We start from the raw sequence: 18,462 nt of genomic DNA, 5'->3' as shown, positions 1-18,462 counted from the left end.
AGAAACAAAGAAAACAATACAAAGAATCAATGAAACAAAGAGTTGATTCTTTGAGAAAAGCAACAAGATAGACAGAGAGAGAATATCCAAATTAACAAAATCAGAAATAAAAAGAGGGACATTACGACAGACACTGAGAAAATACAGAGAATCATTAGGTCATAATTCAAAAGACCTGTACTCCACAAAATTGGAAAATGTAAAAGAAATGGACAATGTTCTGTATAGGCACCACATACCAAAATTAAATCAAAACTAGACAAACATTTTAAATAGATGTACAACCCCTACAGACATAGAAGCAGTCACTAAAGGAGCATTGCCAAACTGCTTTTATGAAGATACAGTTACCCTGATATCCAAACCACACAAAAACACAACCAAGAAAGAGAACTGCAGAACATTACCCCTCATGAGCATTGATGCAAAAGTACTCAATAAATACTGGCGAACTGAATCCAAGAAGACATAAAAAAGAAAAAAAAATCATCCACCATGAGTAAGTAGGCTTCATCCCAGAGATGCAGGGATAGCTATCGTTCAACATATGAAAATCTGTCAATGATATATATATATATATATATATATATATATATATATATATATCACATGATCTCCTCATTAGACTCGGACAAAAAAACATTTGACAAAATTCAACACTATTTCCTGATAAAGATCTTGGAGAAACAGGGATAGAAGGAACATGCATAAACATAATAAAGCAATTTCAGTAAAATCAGGAACAGGACAAGGCTGTCCATTCTCTATCTATTCAGTATACTGCTTGGAAACCTAGCTTGAGTAATAAGACAACAAAAGATGATCAAGGGGATACAAACTGGAAAGGAAAAAGCCAAATTTTTGCTATTTGCAAATATCATAGTAAACATAAGTGACCCCAAAAATTCTATCAGCTGATAAACACCTTCAGTAATGTAGCATATACAAAATATACAAATGCAGTATATACAAATGAAAAACAGGCTAAAAAAGACATTAGAGAAACATCAAACTTTACAATAGTCATAAATAATATAACATATCTTAAAGTAACTCTAACCAAACAAGTGAAAGACCTGTATGAAAAAAATTTTAAGTCTTTGAAGAAACAAATTAAAGAAGATATCAGAAAATGAAAAGATCTCTCATGCTCTTGGATAGGTAGGAGCAATATAACAAAAATGACAATCTTACCAAAAGCAATCTACAAATTTAATGCAATTCCCATCAAAATCCCAACACAATTTTTCACAGACCTCAAAAGAACAATACTCAACTTTATATGGAAAACAAAAAACTCAGGATAATTAAAACAATCCTGTACAATAAAGGAACTTCCAGAGGAATCACCCCTGACTTCAAGCTCTACTATAGAGCTATAGTAATGAAAATATCTTGATATTGGTATAAAAGCAGACATGTGGATCAATGGAATTGAATCAAAGACCCTAACATTAATCCACATACCTATGAACACCCGATTTTTGATAAAGAAGCCAAAATTGTACAATGGGAAAAAGAAAGCATCTTCAACAAATGGTGCTGGCATAACTAGATATCAACACATAGAAGAATGCAAATAGATCAATATCCATCACCACGCACAAAACTCAAGTCCAAGTGGATCAAAGACTTCAATGTAAATCCAGTTACACTGAACTTGATAGAGGAGAAAGTGGGAAGTAGCCTTGAAAGCAATGGAACAGAAGACCACTTCCTAAATATAATACTACTAGAATAGACACTGAGAGCAACAATCAATAAATGGGACCTCCTGAAACTGAAAAGCTTCTGTAAGGCAAAGGACACAGTCAACAAGACAAAACAGCAGCCCACAGACTGGGAAAAGATCTTCACCAACCCCACATCTGACAGAGGGCTGATCTCCAAAATATACAAAGAACTCAAGAAACTAGATATCAAAATACTAAATAACCCAATTAAGAAATGGATTAAATTGATCTAAACTGAGAATTATCAGCAGAAGAATCTCAAATGGCCAAAAGACATTTAAGGAATTGCTCAACATCCTTAATCATCAGGCAAATGCAACTCAAAACAACTCTGAGATACCATCTTACACCTGTCTGAATGGCTAAGATCTAAAACATGGACTACAGCTTAGGTTGGAGAGGATGTAGAGAATGGGGAATACTCCTCCATTGCCGGAGGGAGTGCAAACCTGCACAGCCACTTTGGAAATCAGTATGGTGGTTCCTCATAAAAATGAGAATCAATCTACCTTAAGACCCAGCAATTCCACTCTTGGGCATATACCCCAAGAATGTGCAGTCATACCACAAGGACATCTATTCAACTATGTTCATAGCAGCATTATTCATAAGAGCCAGAACCTGGAAACAACCTCGATGCCCCTCAACTGAAGAATGGGTAAAGAAAATGTGATACATTTACTCAATGGAGTACTACTCAACTGTAAAACACAATGACATCATGAAATTTGCAGGCAAATGGATGGAACTAGAAAAAAATCATCCTGAGTGAGCTAAGCCAGACCCAAAAGGACAAACACAGTATGTATTCACTCATAAGTGGGTACTTGGTGTAAAAAGGATAACCAGGCGACAATCTACAGCTCACAGAAGCTATGTATCAAGGAGGACCCTAAGAGTGTCACACATGAGTCATCCTAGGAAGGGGAAATAGATAAAGTCTCCTGGGTAACTTGTGAGTGGAGGGGAGCGGGGTAGGGGTATGAGGGAACGGGATGGCCACATTGGGGGAGAACAATGAAAGAGATATCTTTTTTCTTTTCCTTTTTTTAATCTAAATTTGAAACAAGCTTGTTTTGCATGTCAATCCCAGTTCCCAGGCCCTCCTGTCCTCTCCTGTTCCCCCACCAACTCCCATCCCATCCCCTGAGATATCTTGATAGAAGGGGCCATTTTGGAGTTAGGGAATAACCTGAAGCTCGGGGAATTAATTCCCAGGAATAGTGGAGACAGTACCTGAACTGGCCATCCCCTGTAATCAGATTGGCGACCACCGTAACTGTCATCATAGAGCCTTCACCCAGTAACTGATGGAGTCAGATGCAGAGATCCACAGCCAAGCACCCATGCATGTCTGCCTGTCACTGTGCTAAATGACTGCTACAAAAGAAAACATAACAGAACCTTGAGTAACCTCTCTCTGGGTGTTCACATTAGAGTTGTACTCTCTCATGGGGACCATCAGCCACAGATAACAACACAGAGACCTCTTATTAGATAAGTTTGGCCTTTAGCTGAGGCTAGCTCTTATCACTTAATTAACCCATATTTTTTTTAACCCATGTTCTACCACGTGGCTGTTTTTACCTCTCCATCATTCTGTATGTCCTACTCGGCCCACATCTCTCTAGCTTCTCCCTGCTTCTCTTTGCCCCAGAATCCTCTCTGTCCCCAGAGAGCCCACCTACTCTCTCCTGCCCAGCTATTGGCCATTCAGCTCCTTATTAAACCAATCACAGTGACGCATCCTCACACAGTGCAAACAAACATTCTGCAACAACGCATTGTAGACAAGAGCAGTCTAGATAGACAAGGCTTGCTGAATTTCCCCACACAATCTGTTAGCAATTCTGCATATGCAACTAATCTCTATCAAAAACGAGAAGATGGCCAGGCAATGGTGGCGCACATCTTTAATCCTAGCACTCGGGAGACAGAGGCAGGTGAATCTTTGTGAGTTCTAGACCAGCCTGGTCTACAGAGCTAGTTCTAGGATAGCCAGAGCTACACAGAAAAGCCGCGCGAAGGGAGGGAGGGAGGGAGGGAGGGAGGAAGGGAGGGAAGACAGGTATCTGAGTAGACATAGGGCATAAGAGAGCCATGTGCCTTCTACTCCTCTCTGTGTGTCCCTTCATCTGTAACCTTCGCAATATCCTTCATGACAATCCCATAAAGGAGTAAGAGAGGATGTTAAAGACATGGAAGGGGAAAGGGAGGGAGAAAGGAGGGCAGGAGAGGAAGGGTACAAGAGAGGAGAACACAAGAGAAAAGGAGGTAAATGAAGGGGATTAATGATATTCCCTGTGGCCAGCAGGGGGCGCCCAATAGCCAGAAAGCAAAGGAAATGCCTCAGGGAGGCTTGGCCTCCGAATAGAAATGGGGGAGTGGATGGAGGGGGCGCAGAGGGGAGATAGGAGAAGAAGGCAGGGAAAGAGAGGCGAGGTGGGGACACTCAGGTGATGACACCCTCACCTCAGTCCCAGCTCCGGAACTGTGCATGTGTAGCAGGATAAGGAAAACAATGGAGCCCACTGGGAGTGGAGTGGAAGACACAAGGCCTGGACGCTTCCTTTGAGCTCAGGCTTCCAAGTGGGGCCGCTGGTTCTCCTTTGCCATGTTCATCACAGAGCATGAAAATTGTACTGAATGCTTATGTCCTAGACACCTCTGTAAAATCCATTTTAAATCCATTTTATAGTTCAGTTTAGGGACTGAGAAGATAACATAATCTGTGAAGCACTTCTTGGCTTGCAAAGATGAAGACACGGTTTCGACCCCGGAACCCCGGTGTGGGCGGCCAGGTGGGCGGAGAGAACAGTGAAGACGGTGCAAGACATCAGTATCATGGTCTCCCTTGTCTTTCATCCAGGAATCCGGGCTGCTTCTCTACTCGATGTGAGCCCGCGGGTACTGGTGGTCCAGCCTGGGATCCAAATGGGGGGTTGATGAACCATCGGATGGGCTCTCTCTCTCTCTCTCTCTCTCTCTCTCTCTCTCTCTCTCTCTCTCTCTCTCTCTCTCTCTCTCTGTACCCTTGGGGCTGAGTCCTCCACAATGGAACTTGTGACCTCTGCTTCTCCTCCAGATGTGTGAGAGGAGACGGGAATGTAGGTGGAATGAACATGAACATGTGTGAAACATTGTCAACATTAACAAATGTTAGTTTGTGTCATAAATATCCCAATCTTTGTCCCTTCTCTGGAAAAAAAAAAAAAAGAACCTCCTTATGGATAGTGAATGTATTAGTACATTGTGGCAAAGCCATGCCCTACAGATGCCACTGTTTATGTATACTCATGTGTGCATTTAAATGTCCATGTTTGTGTGTACATTCACATGTATGTGCAGGCCAGAGGACAACCTTGAGCACCATTCCTTAAATGCTGTCATATGGGTTTTGTTTGTTTTGTGACACTAGGCTGGCTGGCCAACTAGCCATAGAAAGCCCCCTCCCCAACACACACACACACACACACACACACACACACACACACACACACACACACACATCACCTTCGGCCGCCACCTCCTGTTCTTGGCAGCTTTCAGTAGCAACCCATATTCGTTTCCCCTGTTGAAGGACCACCCCACTCTTAGGTTCCGAAACACATTCGAACATTGCAGAACTATCTGAGTCTGGTTAACTGCATTGCTTCACTCTGCTGAGGCAGCCGTTGCTCAAGGTGCAGCTTTATAAGAGACCAGACAAGAGCACTGATTGGCAAGGGATGCTGGGAGCTTCAGGGCTCTTGCCAGACAGGCAGAGGAAAGCAGGAGAGGTTGTCTTGGAAGGAAAGGTCATGCTTTGTCTGAAGATGTTTCCGTTTCTGTTCTTACTCCACACACAGCTTGCCAAGGCCTTTCCGGTGCCTCCTGAAGATCTGGAAGAGGAAAACATAAAAACTGTTGAGGTAAACGAACTCTCATTGGTGGGTGTTTGCAGATGGCTGCAGAATTCAGAGGGTGGCTTCCCCTTCTTGATCTAAACAGCCAGAAAGAGATTTTCTGGATGCCTTGTGTGAGGCTCAGCAGCACCTGCTGGGACTTGGAGGACTCCAAGCTGATGAGGTGAGGCCCAGGAGAATCTAGTTGTGAAAACAGTGGAGGCTTTCAAGGCTGAGGACCACTGCTGTCTGCTGTGCCTGCGCCCCTGTCAGAGAGAGTGTGTTTATTTATAACACTAACTGAAGTTTTTACCTAATGTTTTCCTCTTCCAGGAACCCTGTAGCCAAGTTGTTCTGTGCTCTATCGGTCAGTGCTAGGCTGATAGAATGCTTGCTAGTGTTCCCACACAAAAAACAACCGTGAGGGGCCATCCAATGATGATGACCTGCCTACTGTTTCCTGTGTGGATGTTTCTTTGCAGCCAGAAGCACTATGATGGGTAGAAGATAGACTAGAGATTGGGGTGGGTTATAAGGAATTAAAGTCAGTATACTGTATAGTGAGGCATGTTGGTTTTCTTTGCTTGCTTTTTGTTTTTATGCAAAGGAAGGTGATCACAAATTTCTTGTGCATAATTTTCTTATACTGAAATTTCTGCAAAGCGTCCTTCTTGCTCTTTCTTTTCTTGGTAATTTTTGTGAGTGGCACAGTAATCCCTAAGGTTATACTCAGGGTGGGTGAAGTTTATTCTGTAGAAGCTGACCCTCTAAGCACATCTTGTTTTTCTCCATGTCAGAGACAAAAGAACGTACTAGGATTTGCTTAAGCCTGTCAGATTTCAAAATGTGAGCTCTTCTGTCATCTCCAAAGTACCAGGTGGTCTCACACACACACACACACACACACACACACACACACACACACACACACACACAAACACACACACAAACGGCACGCAGAATATACACATAGGCTACATATGTTAAGGCGAAGAACCCTTGCTGTTGATTGACGTGTTACAGCCCTCACAAACAGTACTTCTGAATGAGAGTTGGCCCCTTCCAGGACATTGTCTTGGTGAATAGACTGCTACTGTTATCACACATACCTTTTGAGACTACCACTCCTCATTTGAGAGATGGCGTAGTGAACTAGGACCTGAAATGTCACTTGCTTCTTGGTATCCTCATTTCTCTGTGAGGATGACTGAACTCTCGCCATTAGCTAAAAGGGATTTTAAAAAAGAAGAATCCTTGCTCTTGAGACTAACACCCCAACAGATGTAAAAACAAAAAGCTGCTGCTAATTGTTCACATAATAATAAAGCAAGGTGTTTGTGTGAGGTTTGGATTCATTCCTCTCCTGTTGTAAGACTTTAATTTTTGTGCTAAGAAGTAGTTAGATTCTCACTGGGTAGTGGTGGCACACACCTTTAATCCCAGCACTCAGGAGGCAGAGGCAGATGGATCTCTGTGAGTTCGAGGCCAGCCTGGTCTACAAAGTGAGTTCCAGGACAGCCCAGGCTACACAGAGAAACCCTGTCTCAAACAAACAAACAAAACAATAAAAGGTAGTTAGATCAATGAATGGAGGGATGCTCAACGGGCACTGTTTTTTCAAAGTCCATCTAGGATCTTTTTATTTTATTTAAATGTATTTATTTATATGTGGAAGGCATTGCATGCACAGCACATGCATGGCAGTCAGAGCAAACTTGTAAGAGTCAGCGCCCCTTTTGCCGTGTGGGTGTTGAGGGTTGATCTTGGCGTGTCGGGCTTGGCAGTGTGCACTTTTGCCCACTGAGCCAGCACACTGGCCCAGCCTACAATTTCTGTTATTGCCCCTGTGTCGTCAGGACCTGTTTGCACTATGTGGTGACTTAGAAAGAATTGCAAAACGTCCACAACACCCAAGGCAATTTCACAGCAAAGACTCTTGTGCTTATTTTGATCAGAAATACCTACAAAAATTCTACCACTTACCAAGCAGTCAATTTCGGTCCGCAAGGAGGAACAGCACAATGGTTGCAGAGAAGCTGAAGGAAATGCAGCGCTTCTTTGGCCTGGCTGAGACGGGGAAGGCAGATACAGCTACTCTGGAGATGATGAGGAAGCCTCGATGTGGAGTGCCTGACTCTGGTGACTTCATGCTAACCCCAGGCAGCCCCAAGTGGGCACACACTGACCTGACCTACAGGTAACACTCCTAGAGTCCTCTGATGCATCGACCCGGCTAGTGATGTATCAGAGCCTGTGAAAGCCGGGACATTGCTTGCAGACCTTGGGATCCACTGGGGATGAATGGGCAAACACCCTTCCCTTGCAGAGTATGAATGAGTGTGGGGAGTGGGTGAGTGGAGTGTGAACTGGGGAGGGAGCATGATGATGAGAAAGCAGAAGGCCCTGGGTCTTTCACCCGCAAAGCTCGCCGCATCGCCTCTCTCCGGCAATCTAAAATGCCTGTGGCAGCAGGAGACTGCCTCTCTGTAGCAGTCCAAGTCCAAAGAGGCTTATTGAGTGCCGGAGAGAATCTGGGGCCCTCCTTGTATGTTTGGGGACAGAAATAATAGTAGGATCTGTGGAGTACTACTTGTCAAGCAACCAACTAAGTGCTCCCTGTGTATTTAATTCCCTTAGCCACCTATGAGAGGGATCTTAAAGTATCGTATTCATCTTATAAATGGGGACGCTGGTGTTCTGTCCAAGTGGGAGCATATTGAAAACGCAGCTCACTCCAGAATGGAGTGAGTGACTGTGTAATTCAAAGGTATTGCCCATAACAGGGCGTTCTCGCTCTTACTTTCAAGGATTAGAAACCATACCCCACAGTTGTCAGAGGCCGCAGTGAAAACAGCCATAAGGAAAGCCTTGCAAGTGTGGAGTGCGGCATCACCCCTGACCTTCACCGAGATCTCAAAAGGAGAAGCAGACATCAACATTGCTTTTGTCCCAAGAGGTAGCCTCAAAGGATTTTGCTTTCCCTAGCTAACCTGAGACTACAGGCAGAGGCTTAACCGTAAGCCATCTCATTTCAGAGCATGGTGACAATTCTCCCTTTGATGGACCCAATGGGATCCTTGCCCATGCCTTTCAGCCGGGTCAGGGTATTGGAGGAGATGCCCATTTTGATTCAGAAGAAACGTGGACTCAAGATTCCAGAAGTAAGTGGGTTCACATGTAGCTTCTAAATTCCCCCTTTCCACATTAAAAGCAAGATATGTGTTCACAAATAAACATCCATTTGCATTACTATAATATTTCAAACACACAAATCATCCATTTACATTTTTGTTACTTAAAGATAAATCAACTTAGAGCCAAGAAAAACTATCAAGCCAGGCTGTGGTGGTGCATGTCTTTAATCTTGTCGGGGAAGAGGCAGGTGGAGCTCTGAGTTTAAGGCCAGCCTGGTCTACTGAGCAAGTTCTCGGACAGCCAGGGCTACACAGAAAAACCCTATCTCAAAAACAAAACAAAACAAAACAAGACAAAAAACAATCAGAAGCTAATTGTTGACCTCATTTCCCACACAGAGCCGAAGTCCATGTGTGTCACTGTCTCAGGATAAATGACGCTAACTAAATGATGAGTGGCAGACCCTGTCTCCGGGTTTTAAGGCACTGGAAAGCCCGGGGTTGAGGTTCTTGCTAATGCATCTTTACATGGTAGAAGGTCAGCGGAGACCAAATCAGTGAAGCTGAAGCCACTAGCCCTTCTCACAGCAGCATCATTCCAGAGCCGTTCCCATCAGGATCACTGCTTCACTTTCTAACACATGACCTCTGAAAGAAGCCTTCACAAGTCAGCAGGCAGGGAAGGGAACCTAGCATTGGGAACCACAGCCAGACCCTGTGCAGGCCCTGGGTGTGCACACAAGGCTGCACCGAGAGAGGCCACACTCATCCTCTCCCTCTCTCTCCCTCTCTCTCTCTCCCTCCCTCCTTCCATCCCTCCCTCCCTCCATCCATCCCTCCCTCCATCCCTCCCTCCCTCCATCCATCCCTCCATTCATCCCTCCCTCCCTCCCTCCATCCATCCCTCCCTCCATCCCTCCCTCCATCCCTCCCTCCATCCCTCCCTCCATTCATCCTCCATCCCTCCCTCCCTCCATCCCTCCCTCCCTCCATCCCTCCCTCCATTCATCCTCCATCCCTCCCTCCCTCCATCCCTCCCTCCCTCCATCCCTCCCTCCCTCCCTCCCTCCATCCCTCCATCCCTCCCTCCCTCCCTCCATCCCTCCCTCCCTCCCTCCCTCCATCCCTCCCTCCCTCCATCCCTCCCTCCCTCCCTCCATCCATCCTTCCCTCCCTCCCTCCATCCCTCCCTCCATCCATCCCTCCCTCCCTCCCTCCATCCATCCCTCCCTCCCTCCATCCCTCCCTCCCTCCCTCCATCCCTCCCTCCCTCCATCCCTCCATCCCTCCATCCCTTCCTCCCTCCATCCCTCCCTCCATCCCTCCCTCCCTCCATCCCTCCCTCCCTCCATCCCTCCCTCCATCCCTCCATCCCTCCTTCCTCTTTCTGCTCCCCCTCCCTCTCCAATAGTCTGAGTTTAATGTTTGAAAAGGCCTGCTCTTGACATTTTGGAAGTGTTGGACTACAGAGTTCATTTGATAAGTTAGCCTGTTCAAAGAGCAGCCACCTCCTCTCTTAGCAGCTACTGTGTCTCCCTTCTCAGCAGTGTGTGTCTGTGTTACAGTGCATCCCTTTCAAGAGCCTCCTTACACGAGGGCTGGGCTGCCTGAGTGAGGAAAAGAGGTGAGGGCAGTGTATTCCAATCCTGTGGCCAAGAGGCAAGCTCCTTCCTGTCTTCTCCTTGGAGACTCTACTAATGAGCCTGAGGGTCAGAGGATGCTGAGTACACGAGAAACAGATTTCACCATGCTGAGAGCCACAGCTCTGCCGCCATTTCACTAGCTTTCCACACCCATAAAACGTGGCAGTTGGAAGAAAGGCAGATTTCATCAGCTCTGAAATTTGATAAGAAGCTATGGCATCTACTTTGATGTCTCCTAATTGCCTTTCTTTAGGTACCTGAAGAGAAAAAGAAAAAGATGAACTTATGAAAGTGTCCTTCCTGGGTAGTTTCAGCCTCAAGGTCATACTCTGCCATCTGTGGAGCCAGTTAGAGAATTCACCATATTTCCTTGCACTTCAGATTACAACCTGTTTCTGGTGGCTGCTCACGAATTTGGCCATTCCTTGGGACTCTCTCACTCTTCTGATCCTGGCGCCTTGATGTATCCCAACTATGCTTACAATGAGCCCAGCACCTACTCCCTGCCTCAAGATGATATCAACGGCATTCAGACACTCTACGGTAAGTCATGTGAGAGCATCAGACACTCTATGGTAAGTCATGTGAGAGCATGCCATTCAGACACTCTATGGTAAGTCATGTGAGAGCATCAGACACTCTATGGTAAGTCATGTGAGAGCATCAGACACTCTATGGTAAGTCATGTGAGAGCATCAGACACTCTACGGTAAGTCATGTGAGAACATGCCATTCAGACACTCTATGGTAAGTCATGTGAGAGCATCAGACACTCTATGGTAAGTCATGTGAGAGCATCAGACACTCTATGGTAAGTCATGTGAGAGCATGGCATTCAGACACTCTATGGTAAGTCATGTGAGAGCATGGCATTCAGACACTCTATGGTAAGTCATGTGAGAGCATGGCAAGGCACAGCTGGACTTGGGGACCCATCCCAGCAGGCCCAGCATAAAGCATGTCTCCTTTGGGATCTCTGGACACTATGCACAAGGGAAACAGATTGATCTCTGAAAGTCACCAGCCATGTAGCGGTGGCAAAGGAGGCTTTATTTGTACAAGCAGCAAGATATCACCACACTGAGCCTCTGATGGGATTTCTCTGCAGCACGGCTTTTAGTTATTAGATGTCTATTACTGTCTTCACGGGAAGGCTGGAGGACAGGACTGTTGGCCCTTATCTGTAATAGCACTCAGGCTCATGAGGCAGGAGGATCAGGACCACATGGTAAGACTTGGTCTCAAGAAAAAAAAAATGGGGAAGAGGAAGAAGGGAGGAAGGGAAGTGAGAGAAAGGAGGGGAGGAAGGAAAGGAAAGGGAGAGAGGGAGGGAGGGAAGGAGGGGAATGTGGGAGGGAGGGGAGGAAGGAAGGGGGAGGAGAGAGAGGGAGGGAGGGAAGGAGGGGAATGTGGGAGGGAGGGGAGGAAGGAAGGGGGAGGAGAGCGAGGGAGGGAGGGAGGGAAGGGAGAGAGGGAAGACTTGGAGAAATGTATAGAAGTGCTTCCCCATAATTGCTTCTAAATGGAAGGGACATTTTCTTCCTCCATTTTTATGCTTTCCAATTTTATATTTTTTTTTTAAAAAAAATGGTATTACCCCTTTTCACACAACAAATCTCCTCCCAGAATCATCTGTTGGAGAAATCCTCACATAGATCCCTAAGTGGGCATGTATGAGGCCTTTCGAGGATGTTTAGTGAGGATGATCTGTGGTGGAGGAAGGTGGAGGACCTAGGAAGGGATCTATCCCCCTTTGCCCCTGCTCCCTGAAAGTATGGGAGGCTGTGGGATGGGAGGGAGACCTCTCTCCTCTTGCGGTGGGATCACGTCAGAGAATGTTCTCATCCCTGCAGAATTTCTAAGAACAAGGAACTTTACTCGAATCCCCAAACCCCAACGCATGCCAGCAATCACTTGCTTTGCCAGCCAATTCTTTCAATTCTCTTGCTGCTCTAGTATTTCTTAGTGGAAAGAACAACTCTTAATTTCACAATGGGGAAATTCAGAAAGATATAAGTCACTGTGTGTTTATTTAATATTTTGAGACATTGTCTCACTCTGTGTCCAGACTAGTCTCAAACCTACAATCCTCCTGCCTCAGTATCCACAGTGCTAGGATTATAAAACCTGTGATACTATCTTAGGGTTTCTATAACTGTGATGAGACACCATGACCAAGGTGACTCTCACCAAGGAAAAATATTTAATTGTGGTGTCTGGCTTATAGTTCAGAGGTTTAGTCCATTAATATCATGGAGGAACATGGTGGCATGTAGGTCAGTAAGGTGCTGGAGATGTTCTACATGTAGCCAAGTGTTCTACATCTTGACTTGTGGGCAACAGGAAGTGGTCTGTCTCATTGGGCATGGCTTGAGCATATATGAGACCTCAGAGCTTACCTCTACAGTGACATACCAGAGCTTACCTCTACAGTGACACACTTCCTCCAACAAGTCTACATCTTGAGAGCCATTTTCTTACAAACCACTATAGCTACCATGCCCAGCCAAGATATACATTTTTATTAAAAAAACAAAAACCTGAGTTAGATTTATGCAGTAGGGTAAAAGACCGATATGAGATCTATCCTTGTGTTTGGATTTCGAAGGAACAAGAAGGTGGATTCTCAATGACAAGAGGCAGAAAGAGGAAACAGGAGGGAGAAGGGTGGATCAGAATCGAGGAAGCACAGAACTCCAATGACTTTCCAGCTTACGTAGGAGCCATCTTACTCTTGATAACAGACCTGGCCTGTAAGGGGTCACATGTACAGAGTCTTCTGTGTCTTGTGGAATCAGCTGGTGACTTTTTCCTCATGAAGAGACACCCTATCTTCCTAAGCATCTGAACCACACCGAAAGCAGCACGGGCCAACACTAATTAAATGTCTTCATTCCCCCAGGACCTTCAAACAGCCCTATCCAACCTACAGGGCCCAGCACACCCACAGCCTGTGACCCCCGCCTGAGATTTGATGCTATTACCACACTCCGAGGGGAGATTTACTTCTTCAAAGACAAGTATAAAATTGAGCTGTCCCTTCTTTGCACATGTCTATCTCTCTCTCAGACCTTAAAAGTGGATTCCAGTGAAACATCAGTCAACTTGCCTTTTGACCCATCACATAGACATCTCCTTGAAATTCTTAGTGTTCTCTAGATATCATGAAACATCCAAAGGCTGGGGGAACTAAAACATCCAACATCCAGAAGCATTTCTGATGTGGTTAGGCTCTTTCAGTATTAACCTATTAAACACTGAGAGGCCCTATCCAACTTAGGTCTGTCAGGGTGGGAAGAGGGCACATTGCCAAATGGGGTCATATAAGAGCATGCTAGGGACCTCCAAAATCTGTCAAGGGACCACCAGATGAGCATCAGTACCATAAATCGTGCATGTGCTATACATGTATATACTGTGGAAACCAGGCAAGGGTCAGCTGTAGCCAAGCATCACAGAAAGTGTCACTCTCTCCCTCCCCACTCCCACACTGGTCCTTATGTTTCTTTAGATACTTCTGGAGGCGGCACCCTCAGCTTCGAGAAGTCGAACTCAATTTCATCTCTCTGTTCTGGCCATTCCTACCCAGTGGCCTTCAGGCTGCCTATGAGGATTTTGACAGAGACCTAGTTTTCCTATTCAAAGGTAACCTCCTACTATATCCTCCGTTTTCTGTTCTTCCTGGGGAGTGGGGTACAACTTCTTTGCCCCACAGCACTTCAGGAAGGACAATCCAGGAAGAACATGCTGCTAGCCAGACCCTTGTCAGGAGTTCAGGCTTAAGCCCCATCATGGTCATGAACAACCGAAGGGATTTGCACAGGCTGGTCCCTTATTGGGTTTTAGCACTGTCCTCCACAAATACAACTCACAAGACCATCTTCATGTCTCTCTGCCTTCATCCTAGATTAATTTCTAAGACGACTCAAAGCTGTGGTTTAGTTTCTGTACGTAAGTCACACCAGGAAGACATCTGGTTTGGGGGCCTTGAATGGCAGGGTGAAATGTTTGCTGTTGAGAGAGGAAACGTTGAGACTGCCCCCACACTCAGGAGCAGGGGCTGTTTATAAGGGTCGCCATCACAGGCAGGAGCTACGCTTTGACACTGCCATTGTTCACAGACTGCTCCGTTTTCATTACTACGTATCATATTCTAGAAAAAGAAGAACTTTGTTAAAGACGTTTCCTACATTGTTGGCAGGCAGACAGTACTGGGCTCTAAGGGGCTATGACATTCAGCAAGGTTACCCCAGAGATATTTCCAACTATGGATTTCCAAGCAGCGTCCAAGCCATTGATGCAGCTGTTTCCTATAGTGGGAAGACGTACTTCTTCGTAAACAACCAATTCTGGAGGTGAGAGGAATGAGTTCTTCCATTAAAGTTGAAATCTGTGTTTCTCTGCCCTGCGTACAAACCGTCAGCATGGACATCCAGAGACAGCTTGCGCTACATGTTCTCTGATAGACTTAGGGAGGACGTGACCTTCACACAAGATGATGTTGCCACAGGCTTTGAAGTTTTCGTTTTTATCACGTTAAGGTGCCTACACAAATGTGTTGAGGATTCTGCGTCATGAGAAGTAGAATCCTTGTAAAGCTTGAGGGTGGGGCATGGAGAAAGAAGTAAGGCTGATTCTTACTATGAGTTGAGTTCTGATGTTCTCAAATGAATGTGTTCACATCATTGGTGCACAACAGGAAGTTATTAAAACAAGAAAGCAGAAGAGGGATTCTCTGTAGGAAAGAAGGGGACCGGTGGGAGGGGCTAAAAGGGAGAACAATGGAGGCGTGAATATGAATGAACAATGGTGAATAAGTGTGAAAGGGCCATAATCAGACCCATTACTTTGCATGCTAAGAAAAATATTAATAAAACAATGTGTACACTATATACACATGCACATACATACACACGATTATTATGCTTAATTTACTGAGTAAGTAAAATGTTTGGAAAATATAGGCTCTAGTTTGAGGAAATAACCCCTAATTAGTGATCAGAATGCTGTTTCAGATTCAGTGACTCCCACGTGTTTTACAAACAAAATATTAGGTAGAGAAGTTAAGCTTTCTTAATCTCAGCAAACTGGGCACAGTGAAGATTTAATGTGAAAATTTATAAGTGAGTACTTCACTTTGTAATGTACACAAATTAAAAGAAAGCTGTCGTGTGTATTGCTCCTAAGTCGTATGATGCTTTGTTCTCGTTAGCTATGACAATAGAAGAGGATCCATGGACCCAGGTTATCCCAGAAGCATATCAAGTGCTTTCCCGGGGATAAACTGTAGAATTGATGCAGTTTTCCTGCAGGATTGTAAGTAGAAAAAAGTTAACAAAACTGTTCAAGTGTGTAAAAGAGCACAGTTGTGCCTGTATGTTTATTGTTTGGTCTACTTGGCGGGACTGTCGTTCAGATGCCTAGGATCCCTAAGCTAACTTGGCATTTGTCTCTTTCTTACAGCCTTCTTCCTCTTCTTCAGTGGATCACAGTATTTTGCATTTAATCTTGTCACTCACACAGTCACTAGAATCTCAAGAAGCAATGTATGGCTTAACTGTCCATTGAGTTGAAGTAACGTTGAATGTCCTTGGATCTATGAATGCACAAGGAAAACTCAGCCTGCATGTACATCCCGTGTGTCCTACTTACCCTTTCCTCAACTGTGGCTAACTCTGTAGCCATCCTGGAAGAAACGGTGTCTGTAATCTCCTGTTCTAGACTGATTGCTTCTGCACATCCCATGCCCAGCTAGTAAACACAGAGACAGCAAATCACTCTTCAGCTTAACACAGGCTGTTTCATTATCTGCCCTTCTGCCCTCGGCCTCCTAAACCTTGCTTATCTGATTCCCAGTATTCCTGAATCTCTTTGAACAAAATCTAGCACTGGATTTTGATTACACATAGGATTATAAACAACACAGAGATTACTGCCCCTGTCTTTACAAAAAGAAAAATAAAAAAGTGCTGTTGTCTCCTCCCTTGCGAGAACACACTTTTCGAATTCAGCCATGCTCTTCTTCATGCCAAGAACATTAAAACAAAACCACACTGAAATCTTAACCCCAGATGTGTATCTGTACCTGGAGTCTTTTCGAACAGAATTAATGGTGTGTACGGGAGAAGATGGCTTTATTAAGGGTGAGCCCTGAGCCCACATGTGTGTCCTTATAGAAAGGGGAGAGGGATGCACATATAACTCAGAGGTAAAGCATTTGCCTAGCATGTTTGGTTCTGACAGCATTGGGAGAGGACCACCAGAGGCAGAACTATACATTGGATGAGACCAAGCAAAGAGAACCAGACACAGGAGTGATGCATCTGTAAGGCTGATTGCCTGTTCTTCCCCAGCCTGTGCCAGGTAGGACGGGGCCAAGCAGATCCTGGTACTGAGACACTTACTGATTTGTGAAAAAATAAATACATTTGTTTTTCTACTCTACCGAATATGTGTTCCTTTGTTACCGAAGCTCTGGAAAGCCAACAGCGTGCATCAGCACCTAAGACCACTGGAGCATGCTGCTGAGTGATAGAGCATTTTACTAGCATGCATGAGGTCCTAGGTTCAATTTCTGGCAGCAGGATTAAAAACAAAACACAAAAATAACAAAAATGAAAATGCCACCATCAAGTTCAGCTGCATTGACATCGTCAGTTAAGAAAAGAAGCCAACAGAGAAGGTCCAGTCACACCCTGCTGAGGACTCTGCGGTGGCTTCCCAGAGCAGTAACAGAAGGACAGGCTCACTTCCTCCCCATTCTCTCTGTTCCCTCCTTTAAGAAGCCAAACCAGAAAGAGCAGAAAGCCCACAAGCTCTCTCTTGCTCTGTCAATCATCGTCAATGTCAGGCGTTCATAAACTGTCTCTTCTCTTCCTCTGTCAACCACCGTCAGTGTGTCTGGTCCCCTATTTCTAAAACTTCCTGACATGACAGTTTTTAAAGGTATAAAAGCAAGAAGAACATTTTTGCCTGAACATCCGTGGACTGGTCTTGACAGATTGTTGACCCAAATATCATTTTTACATTTCGGGATGAGTCATGGGCATTTTCTAGCTGTCACATTTATGTGAGCACAAGAGACACAAGGAGCTAAGCTTAGATTTACACTATGACATTCCTCGACATTTATTTTGAATTTGTTCAAAAGCAACCCCTAAATGAAGACTTTGGAGCAATCATTTTGGGAGAGTGGTGTGATTCCAGAAGTAAAGGAAGGACGGCCTGTGGGCGAGATGGGAGGAGAGGGGAAGCAGACAGAGAACAGCGTGTGTCATGAAGATTCCTTCTGTGAGCATCTGGCTCTTGGTTCCCCCAGGACCTACTGAGAACCCCACAGAATCTCTCATACAGGAGCCAGGGGAATATGTCACCATTTCCCAGCCCTGACTGGGAGAGAATTGTTTCTGGGAGTGTTTAATTCCTACACTTCTAGGCTGTATTTCAAACTGACTGGCAACTCCATGTCATCCCAGAGGCAGAAAGACTCACAGTTTGCCCAAGAAGGTGAGTTGTGCAAAGCAGAGGTGTGTGGAGAGGAAGCCATGGGGTGGGGGGACATCAAAGATGCCTGCTGTGGGTTTGCTGCTAGGAGACAGAGGTGGCAGGAAATTGGAGGAGTCTGTTGTGGAGAAACTTAGCAGTCTGGGGAAAGCAGATGTACTTCCCTCCCTATCCAGGGTCAGGGTTAGCACCGCACACATTAAGACTTTACAGCCTCCCCTACAGATAGGTGTGGCGTGAATCTAATGTGTAAGCTAAATATTGCGTGTGATTTCTCAAAGGAAATTAAGAACTTCCTTCGATGTGTTGTGCTGCCTGCAATGCAGGTGTAGTGACTCTCAGACCCTGGTGACATGGAGTCATCCTAGAAGCCATGGACTATCAAATCTAGGCCATTCTTCCATGAGGAAAACATAAATTTTAGTATTATTAAAACATCTACTGTTGTGAATTTTTCTGCTGTGTTCAACTAAATCCCACTCTGGTTAATACATGGAAGTCCTAAGACACAGCAAGGGACCTTTCTGACTTCCCAGTGCATCCTCGAATATAACAGCCTCCAGAA

The 18,462-nt window shown here is 45.1% G+C and overlaps 1 protein-coding gene across 1 annotated transcript; it reads left to right on the top strand.

Moving 5' to 3' along the window:
* The first annotated feature begins 5,419 nt into the window (after window positions 1-5,419).
* Mmp8 (matrix metallopeptidase 8) lies at window positions 5,420-16,839 on the top strand. The gene is made up of 10 exons (XM_051199238.1): window positions 5,420-5,644; window positions 7,573-7,814; window positions 8,425-8,573; window positions 8,653-8,778; window positions 10,776-10,937; window positions 13,297-13,414; window positions 13,906-14,039; window positions 14,596-14,749; window positions 15,607-15,710; window positions 15,858-16,839. Exons 1-10 carry the CDS (start codon window positions 5,462-5,464, stop codon window positions 15,965-15,967), a joined length of 1,482 nt encoding a protein of 493 aa, XP_051055195.1. The 5' UTR covers window positions 5,420-5,461; the 3' UTR covers window positions 15,968-16,839.
* The last annotated feature ends 1,623 nt before the right edge of the window (window positions 16,840-18,462 follow it).

Source organism: Phodopus roborovskii, unplaced genomic scaffold (assembly GCF_943737965.1).
Source record: "Phodopus roborovskii unplaced genomic scaffold, PHOROB, whole genome shotgun sequence".
Classification (NCBI taxonomy): Eukaryota; Metazoa; Chordata; class Mammalia; order Rodentia; family Cricetidae; genus Phodopus; species Phodopus roborovskii.
The sequence above is the reverse complement of the archived record's forward strand: the minus strand, read 5'-3'. Positions and strand labels throughout refer to the sequence as shown.